This window comes from Clarias gariepinus, chromosome 6 (assembly GCF_024256425.1).
Source record: "Clarias gariepinus isolate MV-2021 ecotype Netherlands chromosome 6, CGAR_prim_01v2, whole genome shotgun sequence".
Lineage (NCBI taxonomy): Eukaryota > Metazoa > Chordata > Actinopteri > Siluriformes > Clariidae > Clarias > Clarias gariepinus.
In genome coordinates this window covers 24,664,047-24,677,155 of record NC_071105.1, presented here as the reverse complement: position 1 = coordinate 24,677,155, position 13,109 = coordinate 24,664,047, and the positions used below count along the sequence as shown (strand labels likewise).

Below are 13,109 nucleotides of genomic sequence, written 5' to 3'. Positions count from 1 at the left end.
GCACGGTCTTTAAAACCAAACTATAACGGTTTATCAACGTGTCACCATTAGGCAGCAATAGAAATTGTAGTTATAGTATTGTACGATGAGTACTGGGGATTTAAACAAACCTTTTGGACTGCACGCAACAGTACTGCTGTGTCATGTTCTACCGCCCGCTTTACGCGGCTATCTGGATGTGTATTATTGGCTGTTGTGACGTACGAGCCACAACACAAACAAATATAATTGAAAACAAATCATCTCAGTTGGCTTCCTTAAAGAACTTCAATACGCCACGGAACCCAAGCAAATCACAAAGTTATGTCTGCTTCGCCTTAATTTCGGCCCGTTCGGAGTGAAATTGAGCCGGACACATGAACACTGCACTGCTGTGAGGATTTCGCGCTGGGTGGGAAGGGCTTTATTGAGGCAAGCGTTTGTGACGTCACGTGGCCGCTGCATACTCTATCACTTACTTGCTGTTTCTTTCAGGGAGACTTTGATGAGACAACACTGAGCGAAAAAACATGGAGGAAGAAGGTTTATTTGACCTGTTGGACCGGTCCATCGACCCTCCTGATGCGGGAGTCATCAATTTTAAAGCCCTGCGCGGTCTCCTGCACAACATGCTGCAGCGGCTGTACGACATGGGAGCGACGCTGGACCAGCAGCTGCAGGAGGCCTCGGAAAGCAGCGGGCAAGAGGAGGAAGACGAGGACGAACTGTCCAAAGTAAGTAGTCCTGAATCGGCTCAACTCTCCAGGAGGAATGTCATCACACAACACATGCATGGAATCTGTTTTTTTTCGTATTAACTCACTTTGAATTGTTTAACTGACTCGAGAGAATCGACTCTAGCACAAACTTATCTCTTATCGAGATAATGTCAGTCACTGTCATGTTGTAAAGCTTCTTAGAGTAGAAATGAATGTAAAAAGAAATTACAATAAAAGCACATCATCCCCTTTTCTTATATCTCAGTGTATGAATCTCATAGAAGACTTGGTAAAAGAAAATCAGGAGCTCAAGGAGAAGTCATGCATCATGGAGAAAGAAGTGGAGACACTTCAAAATCAGCTAAATGGGGTATAATATTAAAATGACATATTAATACTCTCTCCTTCTTACACACACAATTCATATCATGTTTTTTTTTTAATCGCATAAAACAATACAAAATATAATCAGCTCATGGTTTTATTTATCTAGTATGTTGCTGTGGAAGACATGCCAGGCATTTTGGATACCGAGAAACAAAAGATAATTGAGGTACACTGATGAATTTGCACAATGTGAAATTAATACAGTTTAAATAATGTCACTTAAAAGTAAACTGCCTAATTAAAACAGGCTCTGATAATTTCCTGAGACTATCATAGTTGTAGCAAAAAGAAATTGATTGATTTACTTGATTGCTTTGCATAAAGACCAATATTAAGGAATTGTGCCCTCTCAAGATCTCATACATGATGGATATATAATCAATTTAAATTACAGGAACTAAGAGACAGAATGGGTACCCCTGGGCCACCTGATACAAGTGGAGAGATTAAATACGACAGTCTGGAAGCCCGTGTGCAGAGCCTGGAAGGTGACCTAAAGCTCACAGCAAATAAAATAGGAAATTGTCCAGTATTGCCAGTATATTTATATTCTTTTAGCACTTGAGTTTGACAAATATGTTTGAAAAAAAAAAAACATGTTTAGTTGCACAACATATCTCAATCTGGTCATGGTAAATTATGTATTGATAAAATTTTTGCTTAGGTGGCCAAGAAAACATACTGGATCAAGTAAATCAACTAAAAACTCAGAGGATGGAGCGTTCAGGAGAGGAGCCTGCCAAGCCTGAGGCAACAGTAAGCCAGAGAAGAGACAGTCGACCAGAGCCGCAGCCTTACTTGCAAGCAGATGACCTCAGGTAAATTGTACTGTCAGGCCACAAGAAAGGGGGTTATAAGAAGTTTTAACTCCTTTACTTATTTTAAAAACACTAATATTAATCTCTGCACCATCTTGCTGTATTGTGTTATACATCTCCCAGAACAAATGTTGCTGTAGACTCCTTCAAAGGAAACGATTTACTCACGTAATCTTGACACAGTACCAGAATCGTGACATTTCATAACAATAGACAACATTACTATCTTACTTGGTGCCGTCTTATTAAATATCTCTCAAAATTGTTCTGCCACCTTTTTCGGTTCCCATTCATGACCACTTGTGTATAAGTGAAAGTAATACTCAACTAAGAATACTTTTTCCTCCACCGAGAGACCCAGCACAACTTCCGTTTCACTAATGGGAACAAGTGCGTCTGGAGCTAAGCCTGTATATTTTGGCGCCTATACACACTCTCACACACTCACACACACAATCACACACACACACACCCACACACACACACAAAATGGTAAGTGGTCCTCAGTGGCACAGGTGGCTATTAGAAACATCATCACAATCTTTCTTACACTGTTGTACACACTTTGACAGGGATGCAGTGCAAAAGCTGGATGAGGAGATGCAAAATGTGAAGCAAGACCTGCTGAGAATAGAACAGCAGAAGAGCAGCCCAGATATGGAAATCAAGGATACGGTGAGAAGAGATGAAAATATTTATCAAATTATATAGTGGAGTCTTCTCCGTATTCTTTCTTTTCTTTTCTTTTTTACTAATGACATCTTGCTTGCTTCTGGAAACCACAGCGGGAGGATCAGGAACCCCCATGGCTACCAGGCATGGTGGATCTGAGCACAAAGATAAACCTGGTCTTTCAGCGCTATGAGAATCTTCAGAGCATTGTTTCTGATTTTATGACACAGAAGGCCAGTGACAAGCCATTGCAAATCGCTGAAACGGTACAGACACACAAATATCATTTATTCTCGTACACGATCATAATCAAAATCATATATTTGCAAATTTTAGGACAGGATTTAAATAGGTTTAAAAATACTTGTCCACATCAATTGGTATTGATAATTAAATTTGCTGCTTAAATCATGATAAAAACAGAAATTGGGTAAGTAAAAGTCTGTGTTTATGTGTATTTTTGTGTGTACCCCAGCCCTCAGAGTTAAGTGATGAGAAGCATGAGAAGCTCGAGACTAGAGCCAGCCCACCGATAAAGGATCATGAGGAGGAACAAAGGCACATCGAGGTGAGAAACACTTAGTTTATTTTAGAGCAATAAGGACATTAGAGTACCATTATTATACACGTAGAAAAATACTCATACTTATGTGCTTATCTGTTAGCACCTGTATAAGACTGTAAAGGAGCTGGATGAGAGGAAGGCAGATAAGATCGCAGTGGAAATTGGAAAAGACATTGTAAGTTTCTTAACTTCTAGCATATTGCCAAATACAGAGTCCATTCAGTGTCACTTTCAGTCACTAACCCCCTCACACACACACACACCCATTCAGGAATCGGACATGCAGGCACTGGAGAACAGAATCGTTGTGTGTGATACAAATACAGTAGAGCTGAAAAAGGGTCTGCAAGATCTACACAACAACTTCACAGACCATGAGGAGAATTGTCAAAAGGTTACTGAGAAGGTCTTTAGGGAACTCGACTCTAAGGTAAACAGAGCATACTTGTGACTGTAAACATGAACATTGTTTTTAGGTTGTGGTAAAGCATAACAAAAGCAACTCACCATACTATGATTGTATATGTTTCCTATCTTCTTCTTCTTTCATCTGTTCCCTTTTAGGGGTCACCACAGCGAATCGTTTGCCTTTATTTAACCCTATCCTCTGCACCAACTAACTTCATGTCTTCTCTCCTTGACTCCATAAATCTCCTCTTTGGTCTTCCTCTACACCTCCTGCTTTGCAGTTTCAATCCCAGCATCCTTCTTCTACTGATGTAGTCACCATTCATGTAGTATTTATTTAGTAATTGCTTGGTCTAGCATATTTATTTTTTCTTAATTGACCATTTGAAAGTAAATCACTTGCTAGAGCAAAAAGAAAACTAAATGTTTACTGCTGCAGCTCTCTTTCAGTAGGAGTGACAATTTAATGGGCTGTAAATTCAGGAGAAATTTTAAAGTAGAAACAAGCTTCTGTAGAGCTTTGAATATGCATCTGATAGTAATGTTGTGAATTTTTGGTTTCAGGTGAATCATTATGAGCTGGATCCTCTGAAGAAGCAGCTAAAGTATTGCCAGACAAGAATTCGCAAGCATAGCCAGTCTGACAGTGATTCTGCTGCTGCTGTCAAGTTGTGAGTAATGCTGCAAACATTGTCAATCTGTTTAAGCGTGCAAATCATTTTACGCCTTTTTCCTTAGTAACCAGATTCCAAAAGATGCTACTATACAGTGCCTTGTAAGTAATATTTATGTGCCTTGAACTTTTCCACATTTTCTCAGGTTATGACCACAAACATAAATGTAACTTACTGGGAGGGACCAACACAAAGTGTTACATAATTGTGATATGGAAGGAAAATGATATGTATATATATATATTTTTTTTATTTTGACAAATGAAAAGTGTAGTTTGCATTTGTATTGTTATTGTATTTTTACCCAAGTCTTTTGGAATATGTTTCTACCAGCTTTGGACACCTAGAGAGTTCATTTTTGCCCATTCTTCTTTGCAAAATAACTCCGCTCAGTCAGATTAGATGGAGCGCATTTGTGAGCAGAAATTTTCAACCATGCCACAGATTCTCAATTGAATTTAGGTCTGCCATTCAAACGCGTAAATATGCTTTGATCTAAACCATTCCATTGTAGCTCTGGCTGTATGTTTTGGGTCGTTGTCCAGCTGGAGGGTGAACCTTCAGTCTCAAGTCTTTTGCAAATTGACTTGTATTTAGCTTCATCCATCATCCCATCAACTCTGACCAGCTTCCCTGTCACTGCTGATGAAACGCATCCCACAACATGCTGCTGCCACCAGCAAGGACAGTGCTAGTTTTTCGCCACATATAGCATTTTGCATTTAGGCCAAAAAGTTACGCTTGGTCTCATCTAACCAGAGCACCACCTCTTTGCTGTTCCCTCACATGGCTTGTCACAAATTGCAAACAGGACTTTTTATTGCTTTTTTGAACAATGGCTTTCTTCCTGCCACTCTTTTAAAAAGGACAGATTTTTTAAGTGCATGACTAGTTGCCCTGTGGACAGATTCTCCCACCTGAGCTGTGGATTTCTGCAGCTCTTCCAGAGTTACCATGGGCCTCTTGGCTGCTTTTCCCTGCCCGTTCTGGCAGTTAAGGTGGACGACCATGTAGGTTTGCAGTTATGCAATAGTCTTCCATTTTCAGATGATGGATTGAATAGTACTCTGTAAAATGTTTATAACCTAACTCTGCTTTAAACTTCTCCACAACTGTATGCATGACTTGCCTGGTGTGTTCCTTGGGCTTCATGATGCTGTTTGTTAATTAATGTTGTCTAACAAATCTTTAAGGGCTTCACAGAACAGCTTGTATTTATACAAAGGTTAAATTACACACAGGTGGACTCTGTTTACTAATTTGGTGACTTCTGAAGGCAGTTGGTTCCACTGGATGTTAGTTAGGTGTATCAGAATAAAGGGGGCTAAATGCAGTTGCAAATTTTCAGATAATTATTTGTAAAAAGTTTTGAAAACTATTTATCACTTTCCTTCCACTTCAAATAAAATACCCAATAAAATACATTTACATTTGTGGTTATAACGTGATGAAACGTGGAAAAGTTAAAAGGGATATGAATACTTTTGCAAGGCACTGTATTATAATGTGGATTTGTTTTCTTTAAATGCAACATTAAACCTTCTGCTTACAGTTTTAATTTGAATTATTGCTTAAGGTGGGTTCTTCTGTGCCAGTGTATTGATCACTGTATTGGACATTTAATCCCTTTTCCATTGGGTTTTTGGACCAACCCTTCACAGACACAGCTTGGATGATTAACAACCTGCTGCTTTGCTGTTTCAATAAAATGTGTCTGAGGAATACAGTACTTAAAATAGATCAAAGTTTTGACTTGTAGAAAACCCTGGAATCCTTGTTGTTGTTGGTCTTTCGGCTGCACCTGGCAAGGGGCTGCCACAGTGGAATACCCAGTCCGCACTACAGCTTGGCACAGGTTTAACACCGGATGCCCTTTCTGACGGAACCCTCCCATTTTTTCTGGGCTTGGGACCGGCACTGCATCCAGTGGCTGGGGTTTGGGCACTGGCTGGGAATTGAACCTGGGCCTTCTGCATGGCAGGCGAAACACCTACCGCTGAGACACCAGTGCCCTAAACCCTGGAATCATATTACCATTTACACAACACAATTTTTCTTTGTGTTCCTCTACTACTACTTTTAATTATGAGTATTATTATTATGATAATTAGTATTCATAATAATAATAATAATAATAATAATAAAAACACTCTTCTTTCTTTTTTACTAACAGACCGCTTAAGACAAGATTCAGCTGCCTCTCCTGTGATCGCCCAGTCTACATGGTTACTCCTGGACCGTATGTTTGCTTTCTTAGCTTTAACCCTAATGTTGTGCATACTCATAATATTCCCGGGCATTTTTGATCGGGATCATTATATTTCATTATAAATCAAAAATAGTTAATATATTATAACCTATTTTTGTATTATATCTTTTTATCAACTTCCACTCTTGTAAACATTACAAGTTTTTTTAGGAGAAAAAACATTTGTGTATATGGATATTAACTATAACAAATACTAAGATGAACCTTTTGTACTAGTTATTACAGAGTACTTCATTGAAATGTTTGCCAAAGTCACCTTTTTTAATACAAGTTAAATTTTTGAAACTATAGCACAAAATAACAACTTTTGTGTTCTCAGTCAAAACTGACTGGTATGATTCATTTGTTGAAAACAAAAGCCCAAATGTACACAGGGAAAAATTAACTATGTTACAAATATAATGCTTGACCCATCCAATGTATGAACATATTTACAATTTAAACAAAACCCTTTATGGAAGGGTTTATGGTAACAATGAAATCCGTGAGGAAAGGTTGAAAACAGGACTTGATGTCATCTGCTCAGGATATGGCATATTGGCTTAAGGTTAGGGTTTGGTTCCATTTTAGGATAAAAGGAGATTACAAGTTCAGCTGGGTCTTCTTCTTCATCAGTGTCAAAGTCTTCCTCCGCTGGGTTATACTCTGTGTCATCCTCAACCTCTGAATCTTCGTCCTCTATACCCTCGTCACTGTCAATGTGGCTTCTCTCCTAGTCAGTGTCAAACATAATTTTACAGCTTCACATGCAGTATATATCTTGGCCATCGTGCTACCAAAGACCAAACTGTAAGGCCCCCAAAAAACTTTATATGCCAGAGCTGGAAGGAAGTTGTATGATTGTGGACAATGTTGCACTTTTGTTTTTTCAACAGTTGTGGTAAAAATTATGTTGTCGATATGTTTCTGTGCGGGTTGCCATGGAAGCCAAAAGAAGTGTGTGCGTGTGTCTGCTCAATGACACCTGCATGTTTAGGTGTGGTAAAGGAGTGTAGAAATGAGCAGGAACTCCTTTTTTTAATACACTAATTGTAGTCTATCCCATTTATTTCCAATGATGCACACAAATGTTTATAAAAATATTTCTAATGTAGTTTATGTTCAATGCCATGTGTGAACAAAGTCATTGAACCTCATGAGAAATAGATCAAATTTACTGCACTTCTTTTAGAGAGGAAACTCAGATTTGACCATAACACAACATATGGATTACTGTATATACATTCAGATGTATTGTACCTAAGTATTTATTTATTGTACTAAATATGTGCTCCCCTGTCTTGTGCTTTTTCATTTCTTTTATTGGATGCTCTCAGATGTTGGCCATCAGTTCCTAAGCTTCCTAATTTACCCTCTCAAAAGCACCACAACAGGTAAAGAGACTTTATTCTGGCTAAAACACACACGCACACAAATTTATAGGTGATAAGAAGTGCAACAAGGGCAGCAATCAACAAACAAGGAAAGTGAAAAATATTTTTTTAATACAATGAACCATTGTGATTTCACAGGAAATCTTAAATCCTCCTTTTTTTTTTTTTTTACTTGTAATAAGTATGACCATAACCTTCCAGTTATCCTTCAGTTGATTCACCTTCAGATTTTTTATTTCTCCAGGCTGAGGCCAGTCACTAACTTGGGCCTGTGTGAGAGCTTACCTACCAAGAAAAGCATGGAACAGATCACGATGTTTGGAAAAAATGACCCCTGCAATATTGAGGGACATAGCTGCAAAGGCAAGATTTCTTCTATTCCATACCAAGTTATAGTTAAATATATTTTCTGCTTATATGTCTTAATAGTAGACAGTCGGCAGCAGATAAAAATATGTCTAGGATAAGTATGACACTTTTTTTTTATTACCTAATTTTTCAGTTTCCTAGTCAAAGTGATCAGGCTGATGTAGAAACTAATCGAGCGTAACGTTTTTGCATCTATAGTATTATATTGCTTACAGTTAGCCTTTATGTTTATTGAATTTTCAGCAGTGTCACTAAAAAGGTAACTGGACTTTTGTGTGAAAATGTCTCATGTTTTCAGAGGAAAACAGCAAATCTTTTGTTCGTAACTGCAACAAAAAAACATGAGTTTCAGAGAGGAGAATGTATAAAAGGGCTGGCAATGCCACTTATCTGATCAGTTATCTGAAAGCTCCTCATACAAGTGATTTATTAAAAAAAAAAAAGTGACATCTATTATTAGTAACGAAACATGAGCATTAGCAGTGGGATTTGTCTAGCATGCACTTTATAATGGCAGAAAAGTTGCTAAGTACTGTCCAAATGCAAGATGGCACAAGGTGGTTTCATTGTCACCTTGGATTGGGAGTCTGAAGCTTGCCTCTATCTTCTGCCATGACATCAATGTGCTTGAGGGGTGTATATAATCTTCTGAACTCCAACACCTATTTTATTTTCATTTGTGTTGTATTATTTTAGCAAGCAAGTTTGTCACCAGCAGCAGCTGTGTGGTTTATAGAGTCAACTTGCTTCCAAATGCAAAATAGTACAGTCATCAGTTATTAATGTTCTTATTTGCTATAAGAAACCACTTATTTTCAGTTATCATGTCAGCCCCATATCGCTTTATCATTAATATTGAGAATGTGTTATAAAAGTGATCAAATATACAGAATAAAAAATGTAAAACTGAAACGTTTGTGTGTCAGGACATTAGTGTAATTAGTGCAGCAAGGCTCTCAAAACTGTTTTTTTTTCTCATAACTGTTTTCTTATTTTGCAAAATCAAACATCCTGATTTGACTTAAACGCCCTTTGCAAAAGAAACATCCAGTAAACAATTTATAAAAAAGTGTAATCACATTATAGACTATCACATTTTGCTAATGTTGCTGCTCAAACACCCCTGTGTTCTCTGAAACACATTATTCTTGTAATGATAACAGGTGATCGTCTGAAATGAGCCTCTCATTTCCCAGGTTCCTGCGTGGAGAATGAAAATCTGTGGTTTCCCGAGGACTCATTACCACTGATTGTACAGTCCCAACCGCAAGTTTCTTCGGCGCTGGCAAACAAGAAACACCCATCTAATGAAGGATGTGCACAAAGAAAGTCACACTGAAGTGAGAACCACCTACAGTAGTTTGGTTTAGAGAATGCAAGACAGAGTAAAGAGCCATGTCCGTGCAATATTGCCATTAGAGTACCATTACAATACACGTAAAAAAAAAAATCTACTAATGTATTTTTTTTCATCACGTGTACAGGACTATAAAGGAACGTGGAAATAGCAAATTGTGAGTGTCTAAAACGATTCTAACATATATTAAGTCTAATTACTGTCACTTACAGTGGCTGAAACTGTTTTCCCTAATTAGTTTTAGGATCTATGCAAAAAATAAATCACAGACCATTGAAGCAAATTGAGGCTTACTTGGACAGTTTTTAATTGCCCAAGGTGGTTTCTTCTGTGCCACTGTATTGATCACTTTTAGTTAAATTGTTGGACAAAGTGGGTGCATACCAAATTTAGTTCTACTTTACAATCAATGATCTGTACAATCATTCTCCACCTGGATTTTGGACCCCACACTTTACAGAAACAGCTTTGGTGGTTAACAACCTGCTGTGTGCTGCTATTGCAGGAAAATTCTCATTTTATGTATTTGTGCATTTAATTATTTGATGCATTGGAGATTTATGTCTATAGCCCGGTTCCTTTCACTGTAATGTACAGCTTTTTGCAACTGTATTTGAGGTTTTTATGTAAACAACACCAAGATCTTGCGTAAATTTATTAGTTTTTTCTAAATCACAAAACTGATATACTTGTTATCCTGTTGGATGGAATGTGTCTGCAGAATACAGTATTTAAAAATAGATCCGCCATAGCTTAGACTTATATCAAACCCTGGAATATTAATCTCCTTTTATTTTTCCTCTACTAGTATTTCTACTTCTTCTTATTATTTAATAGCTTATATTCAGGCTAAATATGCACATAAAAGTAAAGATGATGAGAAGTATAAGAAGAATGGCAATCAACTGACGTACAAGGTACAAAGTGACCTAGTTTTTATTTTATAGTACAATCAAGTCCAGTTCTGCTTGGAAGCCAATAATCCAACCTACATTTATGCTTCAGTGTTTAATCTCCAGCTTTTTAATTGACCCAAATGTAAGGGCTAATTTTGTTACGTTAGATATTTTGTGCTGTCATGTTTGTGTCACTGCAGGTGGCCGAAAAATCAAGGACATGGTCAACCTCAGTCAATTGCTGACATCTAGTGGAGAAATCTTACAAAGCTGTTTCCTTAGCAACAGGAGTGTCCTGACACAGCAAAATTCTTCTGGTGGGTCTCAGACGCTTATCAACATGAACAAGTACACTAAGCTTCCATCAGTTTTTTAAGCATACAGTGGAACCTCAGGTTATGAGCATAATTCGTTATGGAAGTGGGCTCTTATTGCAAAACACTCGTAAAACAAATTAAATTTTCACATAAGAAATAATGAAAACTCAAATTATTTGTTCTACACCCCCCTCCCCCCCCAAAAAAAACCCCATAAAAATAATTAATACAAAATATAAAGTCAAAATAAAACACATTAACCTGTACTTTACGTTTAAAAAAGTAAAAAAAAATATCCTCACAGATAAGTGTTGCGCACACACACACACGCACGCACGCCCACACTCGCATGCGTGATACATGATACTTGGTACTCGTAAATCAAGACAATGCTCGTTTTTAAGTCAAAATTTATTAAAAATCTTTGCTTGTCTTGCGGAACACTTGCAAACCGCGTTACTCGTAATCCGAGGTTCCACTGTAATTCGTAGTGTTACAAAACACTTCAGAGTGAAAATGTCTGATGTGTAGAAATGTTTCATACAATGGAACTTTGGGTCACGAATTAAATTCATTTTAAAGTTCTGTTCATAACCTGATTTGGTGGTACACTTTTTCCATAGGAATACATGTGCATAGAATGACTGCGTTCTCTGTCACTATGAACTATTGTATGTTTAACTTTTGATTTATTTAGTTAAAATCATAAAATATAAAAGTATGAAAAAGCCTTGCCTATACAAAAATAATACAGCACTAAATATAAACAATACAGGAGAGAGTGAACCATAAATTTGTATATGTATTGTTTGTGCAGCTTTCTTAGGGAGACTCGCTGACGTGAAGTAATGGAGGAGAGAAAGATTGATGGAGAGGAGGTTAGTGTTTGGAAGGAGAGTCGCCGTCCATGACACCATGGGGTAATTCTCTTTTAGGGGTTCTCTCTCTTTTTTTGTTTCTTTGCCTCTGTTACATACGTGGCAGCCCTTTTCACAAAAAGCCTATCCAGAGAAGTTAGTGTTTTCTTCACTGCATAATTGCACACCTGCACAAAAAACCCACACACTTTATCGTTTATAAGTTGTTGCACTCTGTTCGCCACAGTTTTGTCCGGATAATACTTTTCTCGGCAAAAGCTTGGATGTCGTTCCACATTGCACAAAATGATTTCATCATATTCGCGACCTGCGACCGCGGACTGAGCTAAACTGGTGCTGGGTAATGCACACATGCTTTTGTTCAGCTGATAGCAGCAGATGATGACTAAGAAAATTTCTACTTCAATGTTATCCAAGCACCAGTGAAACGTCAGGATAAATGCATTAGTGTAACAGGGTATTATTTAGTAACTCAGGTAGTTTTTCTCTCATAACTGTGTTCTGCTATTCTGCAGTCAAAAGTCCAGGGTTGACTTGAATGACCCTTGGGGAAAAAAGCAATGAAAAACTATTTAACCACATTGGAGTTCTGCTATTCTGAAGTCAAAAGTCCAGGGTTGACTTGAATGACCCTTGGGAAAAAAAGCAATGAAAAACTATTTAACCACATTGGAGTTTACGGAACCTAATTTTGTGTTTCTGTGTACTTAGAAACAAATTATTGTGCAATAATAGCAATTGATCTTCTGAAATTAACCTTCCATTTCCCAGATCCCTGCTTGGAGAATGAAAAGCTGTGGTATCCTGAGGCTTATTGCTGCTAGTTGTACATTCCCAACAGCAGGTTTCTTCATTGTCATCAGGCAAGAAGAACTGATCGACCTCGCTTCTTGACTAAAAATACATTGGAACACTTAAAGTTGGAATAATGAAACCTGAGTAAATGTCAATTATGTACAAGCTAAATAATTTAATATAATAATGAGAGAAATAATTTAGATAACATGCAAATATACAGGCCCAGGTAACTAAGTAGTTACTAATATACACTGCCCGAACATTGGATCCATTGTAGAATTACTGCAGCTGGCAACAAGGGTCAATAATATGACTTTTGTTTCAGAAAAGACAAATTATTGTCCTGCTTCAAGCAAAAATAAATAAATAAATAAAGCAAAAAAAAAAAAAAAACACCAAGGAGATGCTGAAACTACTCAAATAGGGTTAAGCACAGTCCAATGCATTAAGGAATTGAAACCTGGAAGGATAGTGGTGAACCATCAGCTTTAAGAAAGAAATGTGGTAAAAAAAAAAAAAAAAAAATTTGGTTTAGCAATGTTACTGTATGTGCCCTAAAAATGAGGTTAGCTGACTACCTGAATATACTGAATAATCAGGCTTTTCCATCAATGGATTTCTTCTTCCCTG

At 37.5% G+C, this 13,109-nt stretch overlaps 1 protein-coding gene across 5 annotated transcripts; it reads left to right on the top strand.

The window, feature by feature from the left end:
- The first annotated feature begins 299 nt into the window (after nt 1-299).
- On the top strand, nt 300-12,872 carry LOC128526117 (glutamine-rich protein 2). Of its 5 annotated transcripts, XR_008360769.1 has the most exons (19): nt 300-373; nt 475-713; nt 964-1,068; nt 1,192-1,251; nt 1,480-1,573; nt 1,750-1,903; nt 2,476-2,578; nt 2,689-2,841; nt 3,051-3,143; nt 3,241-3,315; nt 3,412-3,570; nt 4,113-4,219; nt 6,396-6,461; nt 7,808-7,864; nt 8,109-8,227; nt 9,430-9,573; nt 10,687-10,803; nt 11,621-11,681; nt 12,453-12,872. XR_008360769.1 is itself a non-coding variant. In XM_053497702.1 (16 exons), the coding sequence occupies exons 1-15, from the start codon at nt 510-512 to the stop codon at nt 9,570-9,572; spliced, it is 1,692 nt and encodes a 563-aa protein (XP_053353677.1). In that variant the 5' UTR covers nt 303-509; the 3' UTR covers nt 9,573; nt 9,718-9,734. The 5 variants fall into 5 exon arrangements, 2 of the variants coding, with proteins under 2 accessions (XP_053353677.1, XP_053353678.1); XR_008360767.1 differs by having other exon boundaries at nt 303-713; XR_008360768.1 differs by having other exon boundaries at nt 303-713; nt 11,621-11,723.
- The last annotated feature ends 237 nt before the right edge of the window (nt 12,873-13,109 follow it).

Coding starts and splice junctions, on each gene's coding strand:
- LOC128526117 (XM_053497702.1), top strand. CDS start 510: ATGGAGGAAGAAGGTTTATTTGACCTGTTGGACCGGTCCATCGACCCT. Junction 1,574..1,749: donor CCGTGTGCAGAGCCTGGAAG/GTGACCTAAAGC, acceptor ATTTTTGCTTAG/GTGGCCAAGAAAACATACTG. Junction 6,462..7,807: donor TACATGGTTACTCCTGGACC/GTATGTTTGCTT, acceptor GGATGCTCTCAG/ATGTTGGCCATCAGTTCCTA.